This window comes from Sphaeramia orbicularis, chromosome 16, assembly GCF_902148855.1.
Source record: "Sphaeramia orbicularis chromosome 16, fSphaOr1.1, whole genome shotgun sequence".
NCBI lineage: Eukaryota > Metazoa > Chordata > Actinopteri > Kurtiformes > Apogonidae > Sphaeramia > Sphaeramia orbicularis.
Window position 1 is genome coordinate 39,092,086 of NC_043972.1, and position 13,571 is coordinate 39,105,656.

The following is a 13,571-nucleotide window of genomic DNA, read 5'->3' on the forward strand; positions in this document are numbered from 1 at the left end:
TGCCTTTCAGGTAGACCAGGGGTCTGCAACCCATGACTCCTGAGCCAGATGTGGCTCTTTAGCCTCGCTCCTATGGCTTTGTCCAAAAAAAACTCACAAGAACCATATGGCAAAGGATAAAAGTTACTTTTGAAAATTTTGCTATAACTTAGTTGTAAAAGACATTTTCACTTAATTCACCTGTTAAAATGTGCAGCCTACACACACACAACATAAACATTTCATCAACCAAAGGGTCTGCAAGCTTACACTTCCAGTGTATATGTGTTTTTGAAATAGCACGTTCCAATAAAAATAATTAAAATCTCAGTAATTTCTTTTCCTTTGCCTTTGTATCTTTTCATAAATGCACCAAACGCTGCATTATTGTAATAGAAATGTAAAGTTAAAACACCAAATAATCATAAATAGACTACCACAGAGTAACAACCTTGTGGGAATATGGAGGAGATCAAATATTTTTTTCTGTTCCAAGCTCTTTTTTGTCCATATGACAAGACATGTCCATATCACAACAACAATGGAAATGCCATTCTGCCATTCCTTCCTGAAAGGGATGCTACAATACATCTCTGAGACATCTGTATCAGCTAATACTTTCCAATATCAGCATATAAGGTGCCTTTAAACCAAGTGGTAGTGGCAGATATTTATATGTTGGGTTGTATTAAAAGGCTTGTTCATTTCTTTGTATGTTTGAATCTGTGTTCCTGCAAAGATAATGTGAAGGGCTGAAGACTTTAAAATAGTAGCTATTTTTATACTTAAAATGAAGACTTCTTTGTTAAGAGGGGATGAATAAGAATAAAAACATAAAAAATAAACTGAAAGTAATATTGATATTGGTATCGGCCAAGAATTTCACTGCACCCTAATTTCTAATAAATAATTTAAAGATGAAATTACTGGTTTGTAAAGTCACTGAAGAGTAATTTATGCTGATCAGATCATTGATAAATCAGCTTCATGCTGCAGTTTTACAACCTACATCATCCAGCAAACTGTATGTTTGTTTGCCAACAAATAAAACATTCCATAGCAACGCCCAAACAGTGAATGGTCTGTCTCTAATCAGAAATACATGAGGCACATCTTTAAGTACAAATAAAAATAGCATGCGCATAGTATGTTGTGGTTATTAAGGTGTACGCTAATACAGAGTGGGAAAGCCCGAGGCCGTCTAGCTGTGATAGGGGTGAGTAGTGGAGACGGAGCAGAACAAAGTCGAACAGAGCAGGCCCTGAGAAAAAGACAGAGAGTCGACCCAGCGTGACTACCGCCTGCCTGAGTGGAGCAGCCTGCCTGCAATTAAGGTGGAATCAGGGAGAAATCTGCGCTGCCTTGATAATGAGCCTCGTCTGAATTATTAACGAGAGCTGTTCCCCCAGGACCCGGGCTCCCACTGAGCCCATCAACCCCCCCCCTCAACACACCCACATGCACACACAGACACACACTGATCCAGAGAGAAGGGGAAGGAACACATGAAGTGCATACACAGAAATAACCACACACACCCACACCCACACACACACACACACACACATACACACACACACACAGCAATCACACATTATGCACATTGACACAGATGAGCAACAAGCATGCCACTACACACAGGGACAGAAATTTCTATCACCACTCAGGCTAACACATTTTATTCACACGCTGAAGTGAATATCCAAAATTCTTTTCAACATTTGTAATACAAACAACATTTCTCCGGGACAGAATAACTTCATCCTCTGATCGACGTGTGGAACTCGCAGACTGTATTAGATTAAGCTTCTAAAACACCAGGCACTTGACTTTGCAATGTGAATCTGGCAAATATCTCACATATTAGAAAAAGCCTTTTGATGTGTGAATCCTGTTCATTCAGCCCGCTCCACTGATCGAGCATATGTAATAACAATGGGCATTTTCTTAACCACATTACATTAGGAAACAGCATAACAGAGTATTTCATTTCTGCAATTTCAGCCAGTTATGGGATGATGAGTCATTTATTGCATATTATTTCTGGTCATGAGGGAAAATTCTTTATTCTAAGAAGTGAATTCTGGGAGCAATATTGCTATCAGACAAAAAAAATCTGTGAGCTGTGTGGAACCCAGTAATGTAATAATTCCCTGCAAATGTAATAACACCTGAAAATATAATAAAATTTGCACTTTAACAGAAAATGTAATAAAGCCACATAATGTAATAAAATGTCCAGACTGATATTGTAATAACCTCTCTAACAATAATGTAATACCTTATTACATTATGAAGAATTCATGACATTTTCAGGTGGGTAGTTTTTTAACTGATAATGTAATATTTTTGACTGATAATGTAATACTATGTTCATTTTCTGTCTTATGTGTTTTAGTAATTTATGTATGTCATATATATAAGATCTGAAAGTGAGTGGATGACGGACCACATCCACAGGGGGGACTGAATCAGCTGTTTTGTGTTTGCCACTTGCTGGTGTAACGTTGGCAACCTCCTCCTGCTTTCATCATCTTCTGACGTCTAATGTAAGATCCACTGTGGTCACAAGAACAATCTTTGCACAATGACCACTCAGCAGAGATATGAGTGGGTTTTGGAGTGGGTTTTTAGTGCATTTCAATTTACGTATAAACATATGTATCAAGTATACAGATATATCATCGTATAGTATAGTATAGTATAGTATAGTATAGTATAGTATAGTATAGTATATTATAGTATAGTATAGTATAGTATAAACCTATCAGAGTATCAGTTGTGACATTGTATGACATTAGTGGTATGAGCATTATTAGGTTTTACTACATTTTTTATCCACTTTTATTACATTTTCAGAATATTATTAAATTATTGGGTGCTATAAACTATTCCTCTGCTCTGATTTTACAAACTCTCTGAACTAGATACAGTACAAGCAGTCACAGGAATAAACTGTTTCCTGTTTTTACTCTTGTCAATACAACATTGCTGGAGGGTTACTGTGTAGGAACATTGTGACTTTTACTTACATTTTATTGAAATGTGGGTGTTGTGGGTTTCTGCCTACAGCTGATTGTGTGTCCTGAAGAGCCAACAAGGCATAAAGATGAAGGCCACTCTGTTCCTCCCTGTCCTCTCAATTTCATAATAGTCTGCTGGAATTAAATAGAGGTGTGTAGCACTCAAATCGGTCCCCCTCCCATTAAATCTCCATGACATCAAACTAACACAACGTCAGTGAAACACACACCACACTGTGCCACTGCAGCTGTAAATGGTTTTGGCAAAAATAAATAAATAAAAAAAAAAAACATTGTGGGCACTTACCAAACACAGCCACACCTCCCAAATGAGCCAATCATGGCAGAACTAAGCCAGGTCTCAAAACAAATCAGACAGCAAAACATCACCAAAGAAAGTCAGTTCCGCTTTCAGTTAGCCCCCTCCCCTGCCAAAAATGGCTCACCCCACCCAAGAACAGAGTGTTCCTCCATGGGTGGTTTGAGGAGGCACAAGTGTGTTGTGTGTTTTGTGCAAATGTGTTTGCCGGAGCCAGAGGGAATAGTGGAAACCATCACCCTAAATAGTATGATGGGAAAAGAATGATAACTTTTTCATGCATTCATTGAGCTTCCAAACCAAACTGAAGAGTATTTAATATTCTGAGAAATGTCACCAAATGGCTGTAATAATAATAAAAAAAAAAAAAAAAAAAAAAAAAAGAGAAAAAAAAACACAGCCATGGGCCAATAGGCTTTGTAAGAAATGCTTCAACAGCTGAAGTTCAGTTGAGCTGAGAAGAACATCCAAATTAGTTCAACCCTGTCAAATTGGGAACTTGATGGTCTCATCCCCTTGAATTCTGCTCCGAAGGACCCAGTAGTTTTAGAGGAGTCAGGCTGGAGAAAATCCAGCATTGTTATCCTATTATCTCTGAGATAATGTGAGATATGAGATTTCCCTTTAGATAAGAGGAGGCACGCTGCTTAAGGCAGTCTGGATCACTGGCAGGCGACTGCTAAAGCTCAAAATCCTGACACCATAGCTCCCTTGAGGAAGATTCCTCACCTCAATAGGCCCTTGTGCCAAAAAAACACTAATACTGAGAGAATGTATAGAATGTCTAATGGATTGGAAGATAGAGGGAGTGGAAGAACGAGACAGAGATGAAACAGGAGATAACATGGGTGTCTACTAGATGGAGTGATAAAAGACAGCGAAGTAATATCAAAGTCAAAATTATATTGTTTTTCATATAACCGCCTCTTGATTGCTGTTTCTCATATTTGAATGCATGCCCATGCTTTGGTAATTTGCATGTACATTAATCATTTTCAATGAGAAATGAACTGCCACGGCTGCCTGGAGGCTGCAAGGGGAAAGGCATTGAGAACGGGCTTCTTGGCATCGCATACCCAGCTCAACCTGAATATACTGCCTGAACCCAACCTGGCTCTGGCTGCAGGAGCCAAGGGGAGATGTAAGGTGCTCATAATCCTACACCATAAATCTGTCCAGCATGCATCATATGCTCTCATTTTGCGAGTGTGTGAGCTTGTGTATGTGTATGTGTGTGTGCATGAGTGTCTGTCGCACTCTCAAATTACTCTGCTCCCCTGAGCCAAGACGGAGGATAAAATATGAATCAGCTGAAGTCTAGGATAGTTTCCAGTCTCTCCAGACTCCCCGGCCATCATCAAGCGGCACAAGCATGCACACATAACGCATTCCTGCACTTACACATAAAAAAACACACGGGCACGCAATTCTACACACTGAAAGTTTCAAGTCTCTCCACTTCATGCTAAGCTCCTGTCAAACACACTCTCTGTTGAACGTTTGACATTCATATCCTTCATATTTGCTAAGTGTGTCTCTGCTGCAGCTGCAGAAGCCTGTGCATATAGTGACAGGATTATAAGAGTCTGTATGTCTCTTTACCTATAAATCAATTAGATAAAGTGATATGATCCAGACCTGATACAACCGCTACTGGCTGCCTGTGGAGACAGGGGTTAAGAGCTGTTACAGAAGATAAAACTCTACCTATATGGACCATCCACAGACATTTGTTCTGTGTTTCCTCATAGTTTCACTTCTTACAGTTTGTCTTTACTATCCTCTGTCCTTCCTTTTCTCATCTCTATCATATTTCCCTCATTTTGTCTTCAGCAGTTTCATCGTCTGGCCTGAGCTGATTGATAACGGTCACCCTCTGACCCTGTGCCCTGTTGACCCTCAGACACTTTATAAATAACAGTCTAGTCACTTTGGATTAAAGTGTCTGAGTGAGTGCCTGGCACTCTTACTGCCCTGCAGCGCAAGTCCCCATCATCTGACTGGCCCAAGTGCCAGAAAAGCCCCAAACTGCAAATACACTCAGGGGGAACTATATGCTGTGCATCCAAACCAGCAGAAACAAACCACATTCATATAAATATCCTTTACTTGCAGTTGCTTTCATCCAATTTGCGATATTTAAGAGGTTGGCATCACCAATTTTAAATGGTCAAAATACCATTTAATGCTGCAGTGGGCAGAAAAAAAATCTTCTAAACTGACAAACACCCTATGCATAATTCAAACATGATTAAAATATGTGTCTGTATCTGCCTCTCAACCTCGATACATATTTTTTCAGAAGTAAGATCCCATGGGGCTCACCGAAAGGGGTGGGACTTCGACTCTCTACTTGAAAATATACACTGCCTCCTCCTATGACTCCCCCCTCCTTGTCCTAACCATAGATGATATATAAAGATGGATGATGCAAAGCCGTTTCTCACTGTTATGGAAAAGAAAAGTTAAAACATCAGTGGTGGGAGGGCTGTCATATTGCTTCTTTGACACATTTGGGAGACACAGTGTCTCCTCTGTACAGACACATCTAACAGTCTTGACAGCAATTGGTCATTATAGCTTTCAGTCACCCAGCTCTGGAAAGATCTGTGATTGGCCAAAATATCATTTCACAGGCTAGATGTCCTGACGCTACATGAGAAGTCCAGTTTCCTCTCAGACTATTTGTATGACCAAATGCTGAAAGGTTACTATGGAAAAAAACTACTGCCTACTGATGCTTTAATCCACCAAAAGCAATGGTGTATTATGAATTTTGCATCACATACCTACTCATGCTGACATATATAATAAAGCGAACCCCCCAGCACAACAATGGCATAATGTAACCCCCTTGAAGTTAATGAACTTCTAGGCGCCTGCAGGACTATCCCCACACCAAGTTCCAGTTAAACCCCACCATTAGAGGCATTAGGAAGTCAAAAGCTAGACTACGCACCATTCTCTGCAGTGACATGCTGTCAGACCAATCAGCAGGCCCAAACATACACGCCTATAGAAGTAGACAGCCCCTCCCCCTGCGCTAACCTCCACAAAGACACACAACACTATCAACCCTGATGCTTTGTTGCAATTGACAAGTGCTTCTCCCACACAGAATTACAATAAGCATCTGCATGCAACCGCTGACGCTTGCACTCAGATACACAGTAATTTGTTATAAAGCTGTAAAATCTAACCATGAGGGAAGAAGTCAGAATCAATCACTATCTTAAATTCTTCAAATTTGTACTTTGGATTAAGATAGCACTTCGAATAAAAAAGACTGCATAAGTTTCTAAACTCCAGTAAAGGCAAACAGCACCAATGGAAAGTGTAAAGTTAACAAAGCGCACAATTTTATGTAACTCCACTCCAGTAAAGGCACTGATTAGGAAGTCATGACCTCAGAACACTGCAGCTTTCCTAGAAGTCAGAAGCTATTAGGTATTTATAGAAGCTTAATGGTACTGTCTAGGTGTATGGGCTGTCTAGTACCATCATCAAACCAGCATCCCGTCCTTTCTAACAGCAGTCATTGCAGGATAATTTATAACCCACAATCTGCTTGAGAAAATTATTTTCCTAGAAGCGCCACATACACTCCAGGTTCGATAAACAGTCTCAGGTTCCTTTTGCTTTTAGCTGGTCATCCCCCCCACCTACCGCCAGCACCACCAAGCCCAACTCAACCCCCGCCCGCCTCCTACGCAAACCGCCAAGCTATACCACTTAATTTCATTTCATTTCATCAGCAGCTTACCAACAATTCTTTTATCTTTTTTTTTTTTTTTTTTTTTAAATTTCCAGACTGCCTTGCATCAATTGCCTTGCGCATGCAGTGTATAAGTGGTGGTTTTCAACTCACAAAAGCTGCTGTCAAATATAATTGGCTGTATATGATTTTAAAATCGCACATATGAGAAAGCACCTGTTTTTGGAAAAGAGCCAAGGGCCTGAATCTCAACATGTTGCTTCAAGCTAACCGAGGCCTGCTTAGCCTCATAAGGTGACTTATACACATGAAATGCAACTGTTAATCTCTCTTAAAACAGATCATGTATTGTGTCCACACCCATTTTTATTTCAGGGCTAACTTAATGAAACAATTTGCATATAAATGTCTTGTCATGCACTGCAAAAATTGGTTTGCCACAGTACGCAAAAATGAAGATTTATGACCTTCTGTCACACTCCTAACAAAACATATTCAACAGGGCTTCATTATATATTCAAAGTCCTGCAACTCCAAATGAGATACTTATTTAACTCGACAAGTTTACTTTAAAGTTGAATGTATTTATTGCAGCCTAGCTAGGCTGTTGCATCAGATATTAGAGTAACATTTACACATGTTGATGAACATGTTGACTCTGTCCATCTGCTCTTCATGTGGAGTCTGTCCATAGGCTACACATGTGCCTCTAAAGTGTATGTTTACATTACTACTTTGCCTCTGACCGAAACCAGGTCAGCTCTGTTACTAACATTATGGCTGCCTGCTTTAAACGACTTACCTAATCCCCAGTCATTACCTGGAATGGGCCTCATGTCTCGCCTGTGGCCTTAAATAGCCCAGGACCTCAGACTGCCAGTGTCAAACACCCTAATTTGCAGGTTCATAAATAGCAGACTGGGACTTTGGTCAAAAAGATAAAGTGGGCCTGTGGTTGAAGATGTCACATCTTGCTGTAATTGCAGTCAGTGCTAGTCAAAAAAAAAAAAAAAACTACCTGAGACAAACCTTCAGTTGAATGAGACCAGCTTAACGTGTCAGTTGGGTGCTTATCATTAAGGCTGAGGTGAAATGAGGAGACTCAACTTTACCGGGTGACAGAGTTTCTGTTACACAACAGCAACACAACATGTTGCGACAAAAGACTGATTCCTCACAAACAAAGAAAATATGAATCTATGTTGCCATAAAAATGCAACGAATTTTCATCTTATATTACTTTTCTGTGAATAACACACCTAGATTCTTCTAGCTAAGTTGGAATCTTGTAATAGTGCCAACTCAATATTTCTTCCTGTAAGTATTTAAGTGGATATATTTAGCTGTAAGCAGTAAGTGCCTGTTCAATAATGAGTTTACACTGGAAAAGAGATAGGGCTCGCCAGGGTGAAGTCATCTCAAAATCCTGTTTAGTAGTTTTGTTCTTGTATTAACCAGATATGCGATGTAATGGATTTCACTAGAACATAAACAGTCTGGGGGAACAGGAATTGGATGAGCAACAATACATCTATAAGGAACTGTCAAAATGTACAGCATCTATCTTGCCATGGGCTGCCATTTCCAGATGCAAATGCAGTCTCAAGGACTTATACACTCAGAGAGTTTCACCCTCAGGACAAGCGCTGCTGCCCTGCTGATTTCCCTGCCCCATCCTCTTGTCCTCAGATAGCCATAATGAATAGAAACAAGATGAGGCTTGGAGCAGAGGCTGATAACATGGGCAGATGTCCAGGAGGTTACTCTAGGCTCTCGGCCAGACAAGCAGCAGTGGACTGTGGTCAGTGGAGGACACCCCTTTGAATATTTACATTGTGGGCAGCTGACCTGTGATCTCCAACAAGTGTCCCACTGTTGATTCAAGTATTTGTTTTAAGGTGATGTTTGGATTAAAAAAAAAAAAAAAAATGCACGGGACATTCTCTTCTATTGATCTGCCACTTTAGCCTGTACTCACTAGATTTATGAAGTCAATGATTAACCCAGTGTGCTCCTGTTTCTAGTGATTTCATGCACTACTACAGATGCTGTTCATGAGCTGCTCTTTGCAGCTGGGATGAGCAAAGCCTTGTCACACACACACACACACACACACATACACACCAAGTGACTCCACTCCAGTCTATTACATCCTGCCATCAATGATCTATTAGAATGACTGACGGCAGTAATGAACTAAGACAAGATAACGCATGGCACCATTCATGCGTAACCAACACGGAATCCCACGGTGACATGTGTATGGCACGAGGGGTGAGACAATCACAATGGTTTTAGTCAATGAAATAACCCTCAATAATATCAAAAAAGACACTCGGTGATTAACACATCAGAGCCCCCGTCACATTGGCCTGTGTCTTTTTTTTTTTTTTTTTCTATTCTTTTCTTCTCCTTACCTTCCAGCCGGCTGAGCTATTACTGTCGCCCTTATCCTTGAAATAGGGCACATAACGGACCATCCAGTCGTATATCTGTGACAGCGTCAGTCTCTTTTCGGGGGTGCTCTCAATGGCGCGGGTAATGAGATCCGCGTAGGACTGGTTCCCCCACGCGTTCCGCCGCGAGGATTTGGCTTTGCGTAACGGTCCGGTCACATCTAGAGCCGCGCCAGCCAGGCATGGGTGCGTCGCGCCTGTGGGTGCCGGAGCGCCGGCTGGGTGCTTTAGCTCTCCCGGTGTTCCGCCTACGAGCCCCGCTCTGCAAGCCGGGACATCCTCCGGTTCCACCTTGATGTTGGCCAGTGGAAGACCCCCTCTGACCTCGTGTCCACCGGGAAAATCCTCCGGGCAAGGCAGCGGCCAGGTGCAAGAGCGAGGCCGGCTTTGCGGCTCGAAATCCGAATCAACCTGATGAGCGTCTAATTCGTCGTCCTCCATCATCAACATTTACCCTTCAGATGAGAATGGTGTGAATAAAAATGAGGAGCAACAGAGGGAAATACCTCCACGGTTCCTGTTGAAATTCGCCTTGTAACGTGGCTATTACAGTCTGAATGAATAAGAGGCAATTCAACAGAGTAGAATGGTCATAATGAATACCAGCAAAAAAAAATCACTGCCTCGCGTGTAAAGATAAGAGAAGTAATAAAAGTAATAATAATTTTTCGTCCATTTTACTTGGGAGTAAGAAAAAAAAAATCAAATGATTAAAACGCTTATTATTTCTCAGCTCACATCACCTCAAGACAGTCAATCTCAAACGCGTGTCAGAGCCAGTCATATGGGCTTTTTAATCCAGTTGCAGCAACAGATGATATTTCAGATAAGGAGCATATTTGAAGAGCAGTCGTCGACAAAAAAAAAAAAAAAAAATCCTCCAGAAGACAACAAGAAAAATTTAAAAAAAGAGGAAAAAATCACCAGGGCTGTGTAGAGAGCATCCACTGAGGCGATAATGCGTGATTACCGTGAATTATTAAATCTTCCAGTCTGCACGGATTAAGCTGGCAGCGCCACATTCAAGTCCATTCAGCCTGAACAGCACCCAACTGTCTGCAATTATAATGAAGAGGCGTGCGCATGTGACGAATCGATAAATTTCCAGTCTGAAAAAAAAAAAAAAATAAAATAAATAAAATAAAAGGAAAAATAGTCCTGCAATCAAATCTTGTATCCACTTGTCAGGTTGATAAAATTGGCTTTTTATCACACCTCCTTTTGCTCCCCTCTACCCTCTTGCTTTTTCTCACTCTCAGATCCCACACATGTTCTCATTTGCTTACAACTCGTTCCGTCGATGTGAACCGAGGATGACGCGCCGGCGCTGTAGTGGAGATGCTGCCAATTGGAGTGCGCTCACGAAATCAATACTCTCCGAACATGATTACAGCGAAATCCCGAACTCTCTCTCTCTCTACTCTCTCTCTCTCTCCCTCTCTCGACTCTTTCTCCCTCCCTCTCCTTCTCTTACTGTCATCTCCATTATGAACAGAGGGAGCAAACCACATTTTTTTTTTTTTTTTTTATAACAAAACTCGCGTAATGCTCTTTCTGGCAACGCGTAACGCTAGGCTTTGTGTCCCAGTCTCCACGTCCAGCCGTGACGAAGCAACAGCGTGTAAAAACTACATAAGGGAGGAAATTCCTGCAAAATTTCGACGTGGTTATTTGTCTTTAAAAAAAAAAAAAAAAAAAAGGGAAAAAAAAAGAAAATCAGTGACTGTTTTGTCTTTAAGCGTAATAATTCGTCCGGTGCGCCCTGTGCGTCATGCCCTCAGGGAGACCTCACAGTGCGCACCGAAGCTTCACCTCTGATGATTATTTGCGGGCTATACCTCAGTGAGTGTAATTTTCTATGCCGATTAGACAGATTTAGTTCAGATTACGAGAGATTAGGTAACCCTAGATTTTAATCCGAGAGGAGTGAGGTGAAACGGGGCTTTTCAGAGGCCAGAATTAAAAACCATTTCAGCTCCGAGCCAACCACACATGAGGACAGTAACGCACTTGCACATTATCTTCTCCACGTAAAACTAGGGCTGGCATATCCCTGGTCAGACCCAGAGAGAGGTGGAGGGGGTGGGGGGTGGGTATTCAGCCCCCTCTCTATCCCACCACCCCTCTTTAAATCTGACAGCTGGGCGGGCACTCAGACACAGGTGCTCAGTTCCTATTGGCTGCTTTTCCTTATATATAGAGTTTTTTTTTTCTGTCAAAATTCAGGTTCATACTGTACTTCAACCTTTCAGCTTTACTCATCCACAGTATATTTTTCACCAACAGTCGATTTCTTCTACTACTTTCACACCTGTTATATTGTAGGTTGCTGAGGGGGGAATATTACTTATTCATGGACTTTTACACTCAGTACTTGAGCTACCAATCCTGATGCGTAACATGAGTGACAACCAGTGGTGGTGGAGGTACTTCCATATTTCCCTTATCTAAAAAAGTATTGTATTTAAACACACTGTTAAAACATCCCATAAAGATCCAGTGCTGCCTTTGTGGTAGTTCTCAAATGATTTTTTCTCTATATTTATTCTGTTTTAAGTGATTTATCACCATTTATTGTAATATTATCCTGTGTATTTTGCATTTTTTTCAGTGAAAATCACGTATTTTTTCATATTTAATTTACTGATCATGCAGATGTTCATAAAAGATCAGATTAAAGTTGAGGGTTACATCAGAAACAGGGAAAGATGAAGTAAAAGTGACTTTTTTCAGTCAAATCTATCATTAACTGAATATAAACAAAGTGTCTCCATCCACTGTCATTGATCAAACTCCATGGGTTTTGTTGTAAAAGATGATATTGTTTCCACGTTCACTACGGAGCCTCTGAACGTCCAAATGGGTCATATCTGATGACCATGAAAAGATCAGTTACATGTATTGATAGGATTATTGAATCAGAATTTATTAAACATTTTACATTAGTGGATGGTTTTGGTCAACGGTGGATGTTTGGGTCTTTATGGGTTAAAGTCAAAGGGCAGTACGGCCCAGTGACATACATCATATCCCCGGATTATGATTATAGATGCAGTTACGGTTTCATTTTTAACCCATAAAGACCCAAACAGCCACTGGCGACCAAAACCATCTACTGATCTAAACTGTTTAATACCTAATGATCCATTTATCCTAACAATACATGTAAATAATTGGTGTAAAATGTAGTTTGTCACCCCATCATGGTCATCAGATATGACCCATTTGGATGTTCAGAGGCTCCGTAGTGAATGTGGAAACACCATCATCTTCTACAACATTGATTCACCAGTAAAACCCATGGAGTTGGATCAATGACAGTGGATGGACACACTTGTTTTACATTCAGTTAAGGATAGATTTGACTGAAAAACTCACTTTTTCTTCAGTTTTCTCTGTTTCTGTTACAATAACCCTCGATTTAAATCTGATCTTTTCTGAACATTTACATGATCAGTGAATTAAAATCAGGAAAATACCTGATGTTCACTGAAAAATCACAAGTTACAGAGGATAATATTGGGATAAATGGTGATAAATCCCATAGAGAGAAAAATTAATATGGGAACTGACACCAAAATAGCGCTGGGTCTTTTTGGGTTAATGTTGCTTAATCTCATGATGCATTCATCCTATCATTTATTCTTATTGATATATGAGGTAACAAGCAACTACAGTTAAAAATAGTGAAGGAAAAAGTACATTTCCCTCTGTACTTACGCAGTCCTTGAGTAAATCACTGGTGACAGTGTGAAGTTTTGTAAGATGATTGCTCACATGCGGTAACACCAAGGGACTTTGGGTAATAAATATGGCCTCTCTGTACATGTTTCTCTACAAGTCTGAAGAAGAGCAATGCTTGAAACGACACAGCTGAAATAAACCCTAACACGGTCTGCAGATTTTTCTCTTGTTCTTCGTCTGTTAGACTTTTATCCAGGACCCAGTGCGATTATTCACCGTGGGGATCTGCAAGTCTTGGCGCTTTACTCCATGATGGTAAATCACTGGTGGCAATGTGAACTTTTGCAACCCTCACTCTCTATGTACATTAACAGTGAAATCTCATTAAAAATACA

The 13,571-nt window shown here is 40.6% G+C and overlaps 1 protein-coding gene across 1 annotated transcript in view; it reads right to left on the reverse strand.

Annotated features, from left to right (window-relative positions):
- Window positions 1-11,160, reverse strand: part of LOC115435582 (forkhead box protein O3-like) — a 36,627-nt gene extending 25,467 nt beyond the window's left edge. Inside the window, exon 1 of the mRNA XM_030158094.1 lies at window positions 9,454-11,160. Within this exon, the coding sequence (XP_030013954.1) occupies window positions 9,454-9,942 (489 nt within the window). The 5' untranslated portion in view covers window positions 9,943-11,160. The remainder of the gene's footprint in view (window positions 1-9,453) is intronic.
- Between the last annotated feature and the right edge of the window lie 2,411 nt (window positions 11,161-13,571).